This window comes from Dipodomys spectabilis, unplaced genomic scaffold (genome assembly GCF_019054845.1).
Source record: "Dipodomys spectabilis isolate Male_0828 unplaced genomic scaffold, ASM1905484v1 ptg000647l, whole genome shotgun sequence".
NCBI lineage: Eukaryota > Metazoa > Chordata > Mammalia > Rodentia > Heteromyidae > Dipodomys > Dipodomys spectabilis.
Genome location: NW_024871324.1, coordinates 107,772 through 121,610, shown reverse-complemented (window position 1 = coordinate 121,610; position 13,839 = coordinate 107,772). Strand labels below are relative to the sequence as shown.

Sequence of the window (13,839 nt, the reverse complement as noted above, 5' to 3'; positions counted from 1 at the left end):
CACACGTGGGAGACAGGTTAGTGGCTGACAGAGACACAGAGACCCAGCTTGCCCGGCCGACAACACACAGCGCGCCTAGCCACCGAGCAGAGAAGAGCGCACTAAGCCACAGACCTCTAGAGGGACAGAAGGGACACAGTTACTCCACGGCACGCGAGAACAGCCCGGCCATGGTGCAGAACTGAGATCGCGCCAGGAAGCACGCGGTCCACCATCTTAAAGGCATGCACACTGCTACACGTTCTTCTGGGGTGTTGGAGATGAAGCCTAAAAGCTCACCCTGAAAAGCTCACTGGTGGGCTGGGCAGGTGGCTCAGTGGTAGGGGGCCTGTCTAGCATGCATGAGGCCCTGAGTTCGATTCCTCAGTTACCACATGTGCAGAAAAAGCTGGAAGTGGCGCGGTGGCTCAAGGGGTAGAGCGCCAGCCTTGAGCTGAAGAGCTCAGGGACTGTGCCTCGGCCCTGAGTTCAAGAACACGACCAGCAAATAAACGAACAAATAAATAAGTAAAATAAAAAATCACCTACGGATCCCACCATGAAAATCCACGTCCAATGGGAACAACATCTTGTATTTAACGTTCAGGACTTGGGCCTGTGATTCTGCTTCCATGTTGCAACGTACCATTAGTGAGTTTACGGCATTTGTTGTTGCTGTCGGTCATGGGTCTTGAACTTAGGGCCTGGGCGCTGTCCCTGAGCTTCTTTTGCTTAAGGCTGGTGCTCTACCACTTGAGCCACAGCGCCACTTCTGGCCTTTTCTGCTTATGTGGTGCAGAGGAATCGAACCTAGGGCCTCATGCATGCGAGGCAAGCGCTCTACCACTGAGCCACCTGCCCAGCCCCTTGAACCCATTCTTTCAGTGGTATTTGAAATCACTTCCCAAGTTCTGCCTCCAGCCCGGCAGTTGGGTGGTGGTGGCAGAGGTGAGTTCCGGCCAGTGGAAGAAGAAGGAAGAGGAGGAAGAGGAAGACAGACAGACGTTGGTCCGTCTGTGATCCGTTTGAACCTTGGCACACAGCGTTATTTGCATGGGGGAAAGGCAGGTGGTGGAGGGTGTTCTACCCGCAGCGCCCACTAGGGGGAGCAGGACGCCAACACGGGGTGCGCTTGGCTTTCACACACGGTGACTATCTAAAGCGGGCACCATTTCTTTGCGCATGGCTAGAACGTGCGTGTCAAGAGGAGAATAAAAGATACATGAAGATATGAAACAGTTATGACCGCGTGAAGATTTCAAGTGCTTTGAGTGGAGTTCCATCTCATTCATGGCTTTGACCAAGTCACAGTTCAAGGCTTTCTTCCTGTGGTGTATGAGCCACGGGGTGCTGGGATTACAGGTATGTGCCACGTGGCTCGGCTCTGGCCCGGTGTTGCTTTCTCTGGGGAACTATGCAAACTGGTTTCTTCGGGATATGAGAAGTGGTTAACTTGGACCCAACTCACAGGAAAGCCATGTGGGGTGCCGCCTGCCTGGAACCCCAGCGTTCAGTAGCATCACAAGTTCTTCCTGCAAACTGCGTTCTTTCTTTGCTTTTGAGACTGGGCCTTACTAGACACCGACTCACCGTTTTCCCTTGGAGACTCTGCGAACTCACGGAAGGGAGGGTCAGGCTGGCGGGCATCGATCTTCTGTCAGGTACGTACATGTGCTGAGAGAGAAAGACACAGGACGCGGTGAGGGGAGGTGCGTGCTTGTGTGTGCGTGCGTGTGCATGCATGTGCGTGTGCATGCATGTGCGTGTGCATGCGTGTGCGTGTGTACGTAAAGTCACTGAGAGATGGGGGTGGGGCTCTCACTCACTTTTCGCCCTGCTCGCCTCCAGCAGCCCTCCCAATCTCCCCCTCCTGAGGAGCCGGGATTAAAGGAGTGAGCTACTGCGCCCGGCCCTCTTTACAATCTTTAAAATGAAAAGCGGCCTTGCTGGTGCTTTTAATTAGTGCAAATCTTTGGTTCTTCTCACAGTTGCACCTCCGCCTCTCTGCGCAGTGTCTTTCAGCGGAAGGGTGGGAAGAAAACTCGCCTAGATCCATGGCGCTACAAGGCCAAGTTTAGTAGCTGTTTGAATTTTGGCATTCACCTTTTGAGATTGCCTGAGAGCTTTTCAAATGCGGCGCCAGCACGGGTGTAGGAAAGTTGACGTGCGAAGCAGTCTGGGAGCGCCTAGCTGTGACTTTTGATACTTGGACCCGTGAGCGTCCATCGGTCTGTTTATGGGCCTAAGAAACTCATCGCCTCCACATGGGAGACGCCGGCTCGGGGCACCCGAAGCCTGGAGTGCCCCAAATCCACTGACCTAAGCCCGATTCTCCCAACGCCAAAGCCTTCCTGACCCCAGACAGCACTGGCCACACGTTCGGTCCCACCGTCCCTGGGAGCAGACTCGGGGAACCTTCTAGGAGCAGCCAGCAAACACGAAGGCAGCATAACCGCATGCCCTTCGTTTCTTCCCGACTGCAGGGAAAACCATTTGGCTCTCTCGCTCTCCTTTTTGGTGCTGGTCCTGGAGCTTGAACTCAGGGCCTGGGCGCTGTCTCTGAGCTTTTATGCTCAAGGCTGGTGCGCTACTGCTTGAACCACGGCTCCGTCCTCTGGCTTTTTGCTGGTGCGGTGGGGCCCAGGCTGGCTTTGAACTGTGACCCTCACATCTCCGCCCCGAGGACCTGGGACGACAGTGCCCAGCTCCACCAGATTCTGACTCAGAGTTTGTTTTCCTACCTCTCCCAGGGAAATAGCACATGAAAAAGAAAGAAAGGAAGGAAGGAAGAAAGGAAGGAAGGGAGAGAGGGAGGGAGGGAGGGAGAAGAAGGGGAGGAAGGAGAGAAAGGAGAGAAAGGAAGGAGGGAAGGAAGGAAGGAAGGAAAGAAGAAGGAAGGAAGGAGAGGAAGAAAGGAAGGAAGGAAGGAGAGGAGGGAAGGAAGGAGAGGAAAAGGGAGGAATGAAGGAAGGAAAGAGGAAGAGAGGAAGCAAGGAAGGAAGGAAGGAAGGAAAGAAGAGGAGGGAAGGAAGGAAGGAGAGGGAGAAGGGAAGAATGAAGGAAGGAAGGAAAGAAGGAAGGAGAGGGAGAAGGAAGGAAGGAGGGAAAGAGGAAAGAACGAAGGCAGGCAGGGAGGGAAGGAAGGGCGGAGGGAAATGAGAGCAGGAAGAGAGGAAGGAAGGAGGGAAGGAAGGAAGGAGGGAATGAGGGAAGGAAGGGAGGGAGGGAGGAAGGAAGGGAGGGAGGGAGGGAGGGAGGGAGGCAGGGAGGCCGGGCTCACCTTGGGGTGGTGGGGCCGGTGTCTGCGGTCCAGGGTGGCATCCCCTCTGGGGCCGGGGGGCGACAGGCCGGGCCTGGGGCTGCGCTGCGGGGAGCAGGCGTGGAGGAGGGCGAGGGGGGGCGAGGCGTGCTCGGCGGGGCCGGGCCGGGGCTGGGCTGCGGGCCGGGGCAGCGTGGCCTGCTTGCCGCACACCTGCCGCTGCTGCCACTGGTACAGCTGCGACATGGTGTCGCCGCGCACCGAGCGCCGCTTCTCCTCGGGCCGCTCGTGGATGGAGGGGGCCGCGCTGCACAGGCTGTCCGGCCTGGCCTTGGGGTTCCTGGGGAGCGTTCTGTAGCCCTCGGGGTAGCGGGCGAGCATCGGCGCCCGGTGGCTCGGCATGTTTCTTGGTAATGTTTGATAAGAAATGACGCTAAAGGTACAAAAAGAAAAAAAGGAAAGATGGAAATGTTAACATGAAGGAGAGGCCGGGTGCCGTGGCTCCCGCCTGCCGTCCCTGCCACTCAGGAGGCTGAGATCGGAGGATCGCGCTTCAAAGCCAGCCCCGGCAGGAAAGTGTGTGATCTCATCTCTAGTAGACCGCTGGGATGAAGCCAGATGCTAGCCTTGAGAGGAAAAAAAAACACTCAGGAGGCTGGGACCGTGGCTCACGGGTAGAGCGCTCGCCTAGCATGCATGAAGCCCTGGGTTCGATTCCTCAGAACCACAGACACACACAAAACAGGAAGTGGCACTGTGGCTCAAGCGGTAGAGCACCAGCTTTGAGCAAAAGCAGCTCAGGGACAGAGCCCAGGCCCTGAGTTCAAGTCCCAGGACTGGCACAAAATAATAGAAAATGGAGGAGGGCTGTTTCCCAAATTCTAAAACCAGCATGCTTTCTTGTTTTTGGATAAATGAAATACATGCTAAGGCACAGTTTTCATTTCCCTTCTGGTTTTGGAGCTTGAACTCAGGTCCTGGGCCCTGCCCTTGAGCTCTTTCAGTGGCTCTACTTGAGCCACAGCGCCACTTCTGGTTTTCTGGTGGTTCATGGGAGATCAGAGTCTCACGGACTTTCCTTGCCCAGGCTGGCCTTGAACCGCGATCCTCAGATCTCAGCCTCCTGAGTAGCTGGGGTGACAGGCGGGAGCCACAGGCACCGTGCTACAAGTGTAATACGTAGCCCGGCTTTGCAGCACCACCGTAACCCAGCACCCCATTCCCCGCCCATCTCGGAGAACCTGGGGTGGCCACTCACCCCCGGGGTTCATCCTCCAGACTCCTTTCCTTCTGGATCTTAATCCACTGCCCCAGCTGCAGCATGGAGTTGGTTCTCTGGAGGATGCGGTTGGGTTCGGGGTGACCCCCAGCCCTGAGGTCATTGGCCAGCCTGCCATCAGGGGTGCAGGCGGTGCCGGGCCTGGGGTACACCGATCCCCCGTCGTAGTCGGACGGCAGGGCGGTGAGCTTGACGCTGTTGATCTTGGTCAGCGGCCGCTCGTGGCCGTCCATCTGGAAGCCGTACTTCTCCGCCTCTAAGGCCTTCCGGTCGTCTAGTTTGCTTGTGTCTTTGTTTCTTTGGTTGTTTTGCGCCTCGGGTTTCACCAGCAGTCTGTGGTTGGGGATGTTATTGGTTTCTTTAGGGGGGGCGCTTTCCGAAGGGATCTTGTCCACTCTGAAAGCAGAGAAGAACGTTCTAGAACCATCGCCCGAAACTGGGCCAGACAGTCAAGCAACGGCAAAACACGTTGCACAGAGACCCACCCCTGGTTGTGCAGGGCGGGCCTGCCAACATTATTGGGGTGCCCCGCCGGAGAGATCAAGGGACACTGCAAAACTCACACCCCAACTCCCGCGTGTGCACACTCAAGTATGACGGAAGAGCGGTGAAAAGGGCGGATTGCTTTCCTCAGCTCTGATCCATTTTTATGTTCTGGTGACCCTGAGGCTCGCACTCGGGGCCTCACCCTTCCTAGATGGGCGCTGGACCGCTTGAGCCACGCTCTGGGCTCCTGACTAATATTTTAAGCCACGTGGCCAGGCATACCTAACCGGGTCGTCTTTTTTATCTCTCCCCCCCCACACCCTCCGCCACCCCGGCTTCACTGACTAGTGATGGAGTGATGGGTGGGCAGGATGTTGGATACGTGCAAAAATAGCGTGCGAAGACGCAAAGCTGTCAGCTAACCGATCAAAGGACTATTAAAATAGATGCGCGACGCCGGCTCAGCCCGAGTACTGGAAAACCACACGCGCACGCGCGCTCCGTCTCGCTTCCGGAGGGGAGACGCACCAACCAGGTCGACAAGCTCGAGTTCTAATCCCAGTACCACACCACAGAAAACTCAGCTAAAACCCGAACCTGGCCAACGAGTCCCCTCTTGATGATGTAAGATGTACACTCAACTATATATACATCGTACCAGAAACTTCATTTCAAATGATAGGTCATTTTTTAAAAAATGTGTATATTTATTCTACTTCTCTGTGTTTGAGAAACACATTTCCCCGGACAATTGAAACAAAACAACAGGCTGGGCAGGTGGCTCCGGGGTAGCGCGCTTGCCCAGCATGCATGAAGCCCGGGTTCGATTCCTCAGCACCACACACCCAGAAATTACAAGTGATTGCTACTGCCCTGGTAACTAACGCTCAACAGAGCTGAAGAGTATTGATATGAACCTTGCTTCCAAGCTGGGAAGAGAAAAATCACTCTTAGATCCATTTTCTTAGTCTACATTTTCAAGAACTTTGAGCACTGGTGCTCTAAAGCGGGAGGGGGGGGGCACAATTCACCCAGAAGTGGGTGTATTGCGAGAGCATCTCGGAGCGCGATGAACTATTTTCAGAAGGCGTTCATCATCAGGATTAACCAGCAAAGGTGAAGGAGAGGAAACTCCTTAAAAGGTCTCAGTGTAGCCGGGCGCCGTGGCTCCCGCCTGGCGTCCCGGCTTCTCAGGAGGCTGAGATCTGAGGATGGGGGTTCAAAGCCAGCCAGGCAGGAGAGTCCGTGAGACTCTGATCTCCAAGGAGCCACCAGAAAACCAGAAGTGGGGCTGTGGCTCAAAGTGGTAGAGCACCAGCCTCGAGGGAACGAGCTTGGGGACAGCGCCCAGGCCCCGAGTTCAAGACCCAGGGCCGACTAAAAACGAACCCCACCAAGTCTTAATGTTTTGAACTTCTCGAGCATGGCGGCAGGGGGCGGGCGGGGCGGGCGCGATCGTGGGGCGGGCACGATGGTGCGGGGCGGGCATGATCGCGGGGCGGGCACGATCGCGGGAGGCGGGCGCGATCGCGGGGCGGGCAGGATCGCGGGGTAGGTGCGATCGTGGGAGGCAGGCGCGATCGCGCGGAGCGGGCAGGATCGCAGGGCGGGCAGGATCGCGCGGGAGGCGGGCACGATCGCAGGGCGGGCAGGATCGCGCGGGAGGCGGGCACGATCGCGGGAGGCGGGCGCGATCGCGCGGAGCGGGCATGATCGCAGGGCGGGCACGATCACGCGGGAGGCGGGCACGATCGCGGGAGGCGGGCGCAATCGCGCGGAGCGGGCACGATCGCGGGGCGGGCACGATCGCGGGGCGGGCAGGATCACGCGGGGCGGGCCTGTGCACGCCGACCCGACAGGGTTAGAAAGGGGTGCGGAGCGGGGCGCGCGGCCTGGAGGGGCTGCGGGCGGACTTACCGGAGACTAAAGGTAATTCTGAAAGAAGAAAAGAAGATTCAGTTGGAATAGCAATCAGGGCCGAGATTCGGCGCAGGACACACAGACCGGTGCGTGCGAAGGAGCGGCAGGCCGGGGAATGGAGAACGACAGGGCAGCAGGGCGCCCAGGCGGCCCACGGCGCATGCGCGGCCCGCCAGGGAGCCAGCCAAGGCCAGCAGCCCACGCCACGGTGGCGCATGCGCAGCCCGCCCGGGATGGATGCCGCCAAGGCCAGCAGCCCACGGCGCATGCGCGGCCCGCCCGGGACAACGCCGCCGAGGCCAGCAGCCCACGGCGGCGCATGCGCAGCCCGCCCGGGATGCCGCCAAGGCCAGCAGCCCACCGTGGCGCATGCGCGGGCGGAGGCCGCCTCCTGGCCGCCCGCGGCCTTTACCTTTTCACGGGCTCGGTGTGCACCAGAGCCGCGTCCAGCATGGCTTTCATCCACAGCTCCATCTCCTTCCCCGTGTCCGTGCAGAAGTAATAGGTCCGCATGTTGGGATGAGCTGCCTGGTTGAAAATGACACTGTCATTGGAACAGAAAGCAGCACGGGATCCTGGGAAACGGGAGGTGAGGGGGGGGGAGGGAGGGAGGGGGAGAGAGAGAGAGAGAGAGAGAGAGAGAGAGAGAGAGAGGGAGAGAGAACACACATGGGTAAGCGGCTTCTGTGATGGCGACCGCCAAAGCGGACTGGTCTTTAGAAACAATTCCACCCGGCAGGGATCTTGAGACGGCCACCTGACGTCAGTCATCTTTCCCTGAAGTTCTTTTGGTTGGGTTACAATTAAAGCTGGGGCTGGGCACCGCTGACCACGCCCACTCGGAGACCACGCCCCCGCAGCAACCTGCCCCATGACTATCACCAGCCCCGCCCACCCGGAGACCACACCCCCGCAGCAACCTGTCCCATGACTGTCATCACCAGCCCCGCCCACCCGGAGACCACGCCCCCGCAGCAACCTGCCCCATGACTGTCATCACCAGCCCCGCCCACCCGGAGACCACGCCCCCGCAGCAACCTGCCCCATGACTGTCATCACCAGCCCCGCCCACCCAGAGACCACGCCCCCGCAGCAACCTGCCCCATGACTGTCATCACCAGCCCCGCCCACTCGGAGACCACGCCCCCGCAGCAACCTGCCCCATGACTGTCATCACCAGCCCCGCCCACCCGGAGACCACGCCCCCGCAGCAACCTGCCCCATGACTGTCATCACCAGCCCCGCCCACCCGGAGACCACGCCCCTGCAGCAACCTGCCCCATGACTGTCATCACCAGCCCCGCCCACCCGGAGACCACGCCCCCGCAGCAACCTGCCCCATGACTGTCATCACCAGCCATGCCCACCGGGAGACCACGCCCCCGCAGCAGCCTGTCCCATGACTGTCATCACCAGCCCCGCCCACCCGGAGACCACGCCCCTGCAGCAACCTGCCCCATGACTGTCATCACCAGCCCCGCCCACCCGGAGACCACGCCCCCGCAGCAACCTGTCCCATGACTGTCATCACTAGCCCCGCCCACCCGGAGACCACGCCCCTGCAGCAACCTGCAACCTGTCCCATGACTGTCATCACCAGCCATGCCCATCCGGAGACCACGCCCCTCAGTAGCCACACTCTGCAACCCCGCCCACCCGGAGACCACGCCCCAACGACAACCCCGCCTCTTAGCCACGCCCCCTCTGCAACCATGCCCTGGTGGCGGCCACGCCCACCTAAGTTATGCCAGCTACGCCCCCTCCGCAACCACGGGAGCCACGCCCTCCCAGCGACCACGCCCTCGAGGACGCGCAGGCGCATTTGGTACCTCTACTCACCAGATCAACACACAGAAGCTTCCTGGTCCAAAGGCTTAGTAACACAGCAGCTCGGACACACAGGGGACAGCACGGAAAAGAGGAGGAGAAGCCACCATTACGATTCTTGTTACATAAAATAATCGTGTGTGTGTGGGGGGGGGGGTGTCTATGTGTGTAGTGTGTCTGTGTGGTGTGTGTGTATGTGTGGTGTGCGGTGTGTATGTGTGTGTATTGTGTATATGGTGTGTGTGTGGTGTGTATGTTTGTGTATGTGTGTGATGTGTATGTGTGTGTGATGTGTGTGGTGTGTATGTGTGTGTGTGTGGTGTGTATGTGTGTGGTGTGTATGTGTGTGTGTGGTGTGTATGTGTGTGGTGTGTATGTGTGTGTGTGGTGTGTGTGTGTGTGGTGTGTATGTGTGTGGTGTGTATGTGTGTGTGGTGTGTATGTGTGTGGTGTGTATGTGTGTGTGGTGTGTGTGTGTGTGGTGTGTATGTGTGTGTGTGGTGTGTATGTGTGTGGTGTGTATGTGTGTGGTGTGTATGTGTGTGTGTGGTGTGTGTGTGTGTGGTGTGTGTGTGTGTGGTGTGTATGTGTGTGTGGTGTGTATGTGTGTGGTGTGTATGTGTGTGTGGTGTGTGTGTGTGTGGTGTGTATGTGTGTGTGTGGTGTGTGTGTGTGTGGTGTGTATGTGTGTGTGTGGTGTGTATGTGTGTGTGTGGTGTGTGTGTGTGTGTGTGGTGTGTGTGTGTGTGGTGTGTATGTGTGTGTGGTGTGTATGTGTGTGGTGTGTATGTGTGTGTGGTGTGTGTGTGTGTGGTGTGTATGTGTGTGTGTGGTGTGTATGTGTGTGTGTGGTGTGTGTGTGTGTGGTGTGTATGTGTGTGTGTGGTGTGTATGTGTGTGGTGTGTATGTGTGTGGTGTGTATGTGTGTGGTGTGTATGTGTGTGTGTGTGGTGTGTATGTGTATGTGTGGTGTGTATGTGTGTGTGTGGTGTGTATGTGTGTGGTGTGTATGTGTGTGTGTGGTGTGTGTGTGTGTGGTGTGTGTGTGTGTGGTGTGTATGTGTGTGTGGTGTGTATGTGTGTGGTGTGTATGTGTGTGTGGTGTGTGTGTGTGTGGTGTGTATGTGTGTGTGTGGTGTGTGTGTGTGTGGTGTGTATGTGTGTGTGTGGTGTGTATGTGTGTGGTGTGTATGTGTGTGGTGTGTATGTGTGTGGTGTGTATGTGTGTGTGTGTGGTGTGTATGTGTATGTGTGGTGTGTATGTGTATGTGTGGTGTGTATGTGTATTGTGTATATGGTGTGTGTGTGGTGTGTGTGGTGTGTATGTGTGTGGTATGTGTGTATGTGTATGTGTGGTATGTGTGGTGTGTAGTATGTGTGGTATGAGTGTGTGTATGTGTGTGTATGTATGTGTGTATGTGTGTATACGTGTGTATGCGTATATACGTGTGTGTGTGGTGTGTGTGTGTATTGTGTATATGGTGTGTGTGTGGTGTGTATGTGGTGTGTGTGTGTGGTGTGTGTATTGTGTATATGGTGTGTGTATTGTGTATGTGTGTGTGTGGTGTGTGTGTGTGGTGTGTACACTCCGGCACTGGGGCTTGAACTCAGGGCCTGGGCGCTGTCCCTCAGCTCTTCAGCTCAAGGCTGGTGCTCTACCACTTAGCCCCCAGCTCCACTTCCAGTTTTCTGGTGGTTCATTGGAAACAAGAGTCTCACGGACTTCCCTGCCTAGGCTGGCTTTGAACCACGATCCTCAGACCTCAGCCTCCTGAGGAGCTGGGATGACAGGCATGAGCCAAACCAATGCTTGGCTATCACTTCGTTTTGAGCAACCATGTTGGTCATCCTTATTTGCCCCCTTTTACACCAGATAAGAACGTCCACAATACAGCCTTGTAGCTCATAAACATACGTGCTCAGAAAGAGGCCACAAAAGTCACAGGTGACCCCTGAAACTTATTTCAGCCATAATCATAAGGCAAAGACAGTAACTGGCCACCAGAGGGCAGCAAAGACCAGCCTGGACAGAAGCGGGTCTGGCCTCAGCTCTACCACTTGAGCCACCTGCCCAGCCCGAAACTGCCTTACCTTAAAGGCGTATTTCCGATGAATGTGATCCTCAGAGGTAAGCATGGCTATCTGGAAGCTGGGTAAGAGTATGCTTCCCAGAATCCCCTCCTCTTTCTCATCTAAGAGGTAATCGAATAGCTAATTAAAGATCTCAAGGCTTTCAGAAGGAAAGAGAATAAGGTTCTCAAAACTTTCTTGGGCCAAACCAAAAGGTTCTTACACACGACTGAGCTATATTTATATGCAGGCAGATCTGTATGCATGCATGCACGCATGCATGCACATATGTATGTGTGTGTGTGTGTGTCTTTTTGTTGGTTGTGGGGCTTGAACTCAGAGCCTGGGCACTGTCCCTGAGCCTCTTTATGCTCAAAGCTAGCACTCTGTCACTTGAGTCAGCTCCAAAGTTGGTTTTGGAGCAATTCACTGAAGATCATGAGTCTCATGGAGACTTTTCTGCCCAGGCTGGCTTTGAACCGTCACCCTCGGATCTCAACCTCCGGAGTGGGTACGGTTACAGGCGTGAGCCACCAATACCTGGCTTTTATTTATTACTTTTTTAAAGGTTTTAAACAACATCAAATAAAATAGCAAAGGCTCTTTCTCTCTTTTTCTCTCTCCCTGTCTCTCTGGAAGGGGGCTGGCTGAGACAGAGTCAGGCCGGCCTTGAACGTGGAAGGCTTCTTGCGTGGACCTGGGATTACAAGCCAGCACCACGAGGCCCGGTCGGTTTCAATAAGCCCCCTTATTATACCAGAACACAAAATTGGTCCCCACACATCAAAGCAAACCCCATTTAGACATCAAACGTTTGGTTTGTATGTTGCATTCTACAAAGGCTTTTGTGAGTCACTGAAATGTGCAAGCTCACCAGTGAAGACAGGGAACATGTCTTTCAGCCTCGGATCAACATCTCTGATCAACAAGGCTCACTTTCATTAAAGGTGATCATTCTAGAATTTTCCATTCTCTTCCTCTCTTCACTAGATTGTAAAGCTCTAAGAAAAGCATTTGTTTTTTTTTTGGGGGGGGGGGAGTGTTCTGGTTCTGGGCCTTGAACTCGGGGCCTGGGCGCCGTCCCTGAGCTCTTTCACTCCAGGCTGGTGCTCTACCACCTGAGCCACAGCTCCATTCCCGGTTTTCCGGTGGCTCACTGGTGATCAGAGTCTCAGGGACTCTCCTGCCCGGGCTGGCCTTGAACCGCGGTCCTCAGAGCTCAGCCTCCGCAGGCGGGACACAGGCGGGCCGCCGGCTCCTGGCTGGAGAAGAGCCTCTCGGTACTATTCATTGCTTCTAAAGCCGCCGAGCGAAGATGGCTGTGGCCTTTCCTTTATGGAGGTTAGTGCTTGGCCTACGCTGTCACGGGGAACGAACGCGGGAGACCGCGGGAGCCGCTCACCCCGGTAGTAGAAGAGGCACAGGTCGGAGAGCACAAACCAGCGCTTCTTCCAGAGCTTCATGCCGGTGCTGTCCTGCGGGGGGAGAGGAGAGGGGCTGCTTCATCCAGCCGTGGCCAGGGGCCCGGGAGCGCCGGGAGGGCGCGTGGCCGGCCCGGGAGCGCGCGTGGCCGGCCCGGGAGCACCGAGAGCGCGCGCGGCCGGCCCGGGAGCACCGAGAGCGCGCGCGGCCGGCTCGGGAGCACCGAGAGCGCGCGCGGCCGGCTCGGGAGCACCGAGAGCGCGCGCGGCCGGCCCGGGAGCACCGGGAGCACGCGCGGCCAGCCCGGGAGCGGGAGCACCGAGAGCACGCGCGGCCGGCCCGGGAGCACCGGGAGCGCGCGTGGCCGGCCCGGGAGCGCGCGTGGCCGGGCCCCGGGAGTGCACGTGAACAGCCCGGGAGCGCGCGTGGCACAGCCCGGGAGCGCGCGTGAACGGCCCGGGAGCGCGCGTGGCCGGCCCGGGAGCGCGCGTGGCACAGCCCGGGAGCGCGCGTGGCACAGCCCGGGAGCGCGCGTGGCACAGCCCGGGAGCGCGCGTGAACGGCCGTAAAGGCCAGGAAGAATGTTTGGGTGCGCAGGTTTTGGGTTCAGGGAGATGGAAATGACAACGTTCTGCCTATGTCCAAAAAGCACTGAGCAGTCAGGCACTTGCGACTCCCGCCGGGCATCCCAGCCACTCAGGAGGCGGAGACCCGAGGATCGCGGGCTCGAGGCCAGCCCGGGCAGGAGAGCTGATGAGACTCTGATCTCCCAGGAACCACCAGAAAACCAGAAGTGGCGCTGTGGCTCAAGGGGTAGAGCGCCAGCCTTGAGCACAAAGAGGCTCAGGGACAGCGCCCAGGCCCTGAGTTCAAGCCCCACAACTGACAAACAACAATAACAACAACAACAAGTTAACGGGCATCTTGAAACCTTAATATAAACCTTAATATAAATGCATATCCGTGACATTTCTTCTTCTGGGTTTTGCTCATCCTGTAGAAGGCTGTCCAGATTCAAGTAATTTACTTCATGAAACTATCGCTCACCCAAAATTACAGTTGTAATAAAAATTACTTTGCTATATGAAATAAAACAAAAAAATGCAAGAGAAAGCAGACAGCCAGGTAGATAAAGGAAAACGGGGTTAATGCACATCACATGTTTAGTATTTCTTAATTTATTCCTAGCTGGAAACCAACATCAAGCAATGCTTTTAGAATAGAAATTAATATGAATAAAAATCCATGAGTGCAAAAGATTCGTGTGTGTGTGTGTGTGTGTGTGTGTGTGTGTGTGCGCGCACATGCACGCACCAGTCCTGGGACTTGAACTCAGGGCCTGGGCGCTGTCCCTGAGCTGCTTTTGCTCAAGGCTAGCACTCTTAATGCTTGAGCCACAGCACCACTTCTGGCTTTTTCTGTGTATGTGGTACTGAGGAGTCGAACCCAGAGGTTCATGCATGCTAGTGCTCTACCACTTGGGCCCACAGCTCCACTTCTGGCTTTTTTGTTTGGGGAGGGGGGGTAGTTTATTGGTGATAAGAGGCTCAGGGACTTTCCTATGCAGGCTGGCTTTGAACCATGATGCTCACATCT

The 13,839-nt window shown here is 56.7% G+C and overlaps 1 protein-coding gene across 5 annotated transcripts in view; it reads right to left on the bottom strand.

The window, feature by feature from the left end:
• Nucleotides 1-13,839, bottom strand: part of Plekha5 (pleckstrin homology domain containing A5) — a 95,154-nt gene that overhangs the window by 23,179 nt on the left and 58,136 nt on the right. For 4 of the 5 annotated variants that reach the window (XM_042671597.1, XM_042671598.1, XM_042671599.1 and 1 more), the window contains exons 7-12: nucleotides 12,224-12,296; nucleotides 10,843-10,943; nucleotides 7,336-7,451; nucleotides 4,497-4,913; nucleotides 3,260-3,671; nucleotides 1,570-1,653 (exon numbers count right to left, since the gene is read on the bottom strand). In XM_042671597.1, coding sequence (XP_042527531.1) covers nucleotides 1,570-1,653; nucleotides 3,260-3,671; nucleotides 4,497-4,913; nucleotides 7,336-7,451; nucleotides 10,843-10,943; nucleotides 12,224-12,296 — 1,203 coding nt within the window. Of the gene's footprint in view, nucleotides 1-1,569; nucleotides 1,654-3,259; nucleotides 3,672-4,496; nucleotides 4,914-6,920; nucleotides 6,939-7,335; nucleotides 7,452-10,842; nucleotides 10,944-12,223; nucleotides 12,297-13,839 lie in introns of all 5 variants that reach the window. The other variant, XM_042671601.1, reaches the window with a different exon arrangement.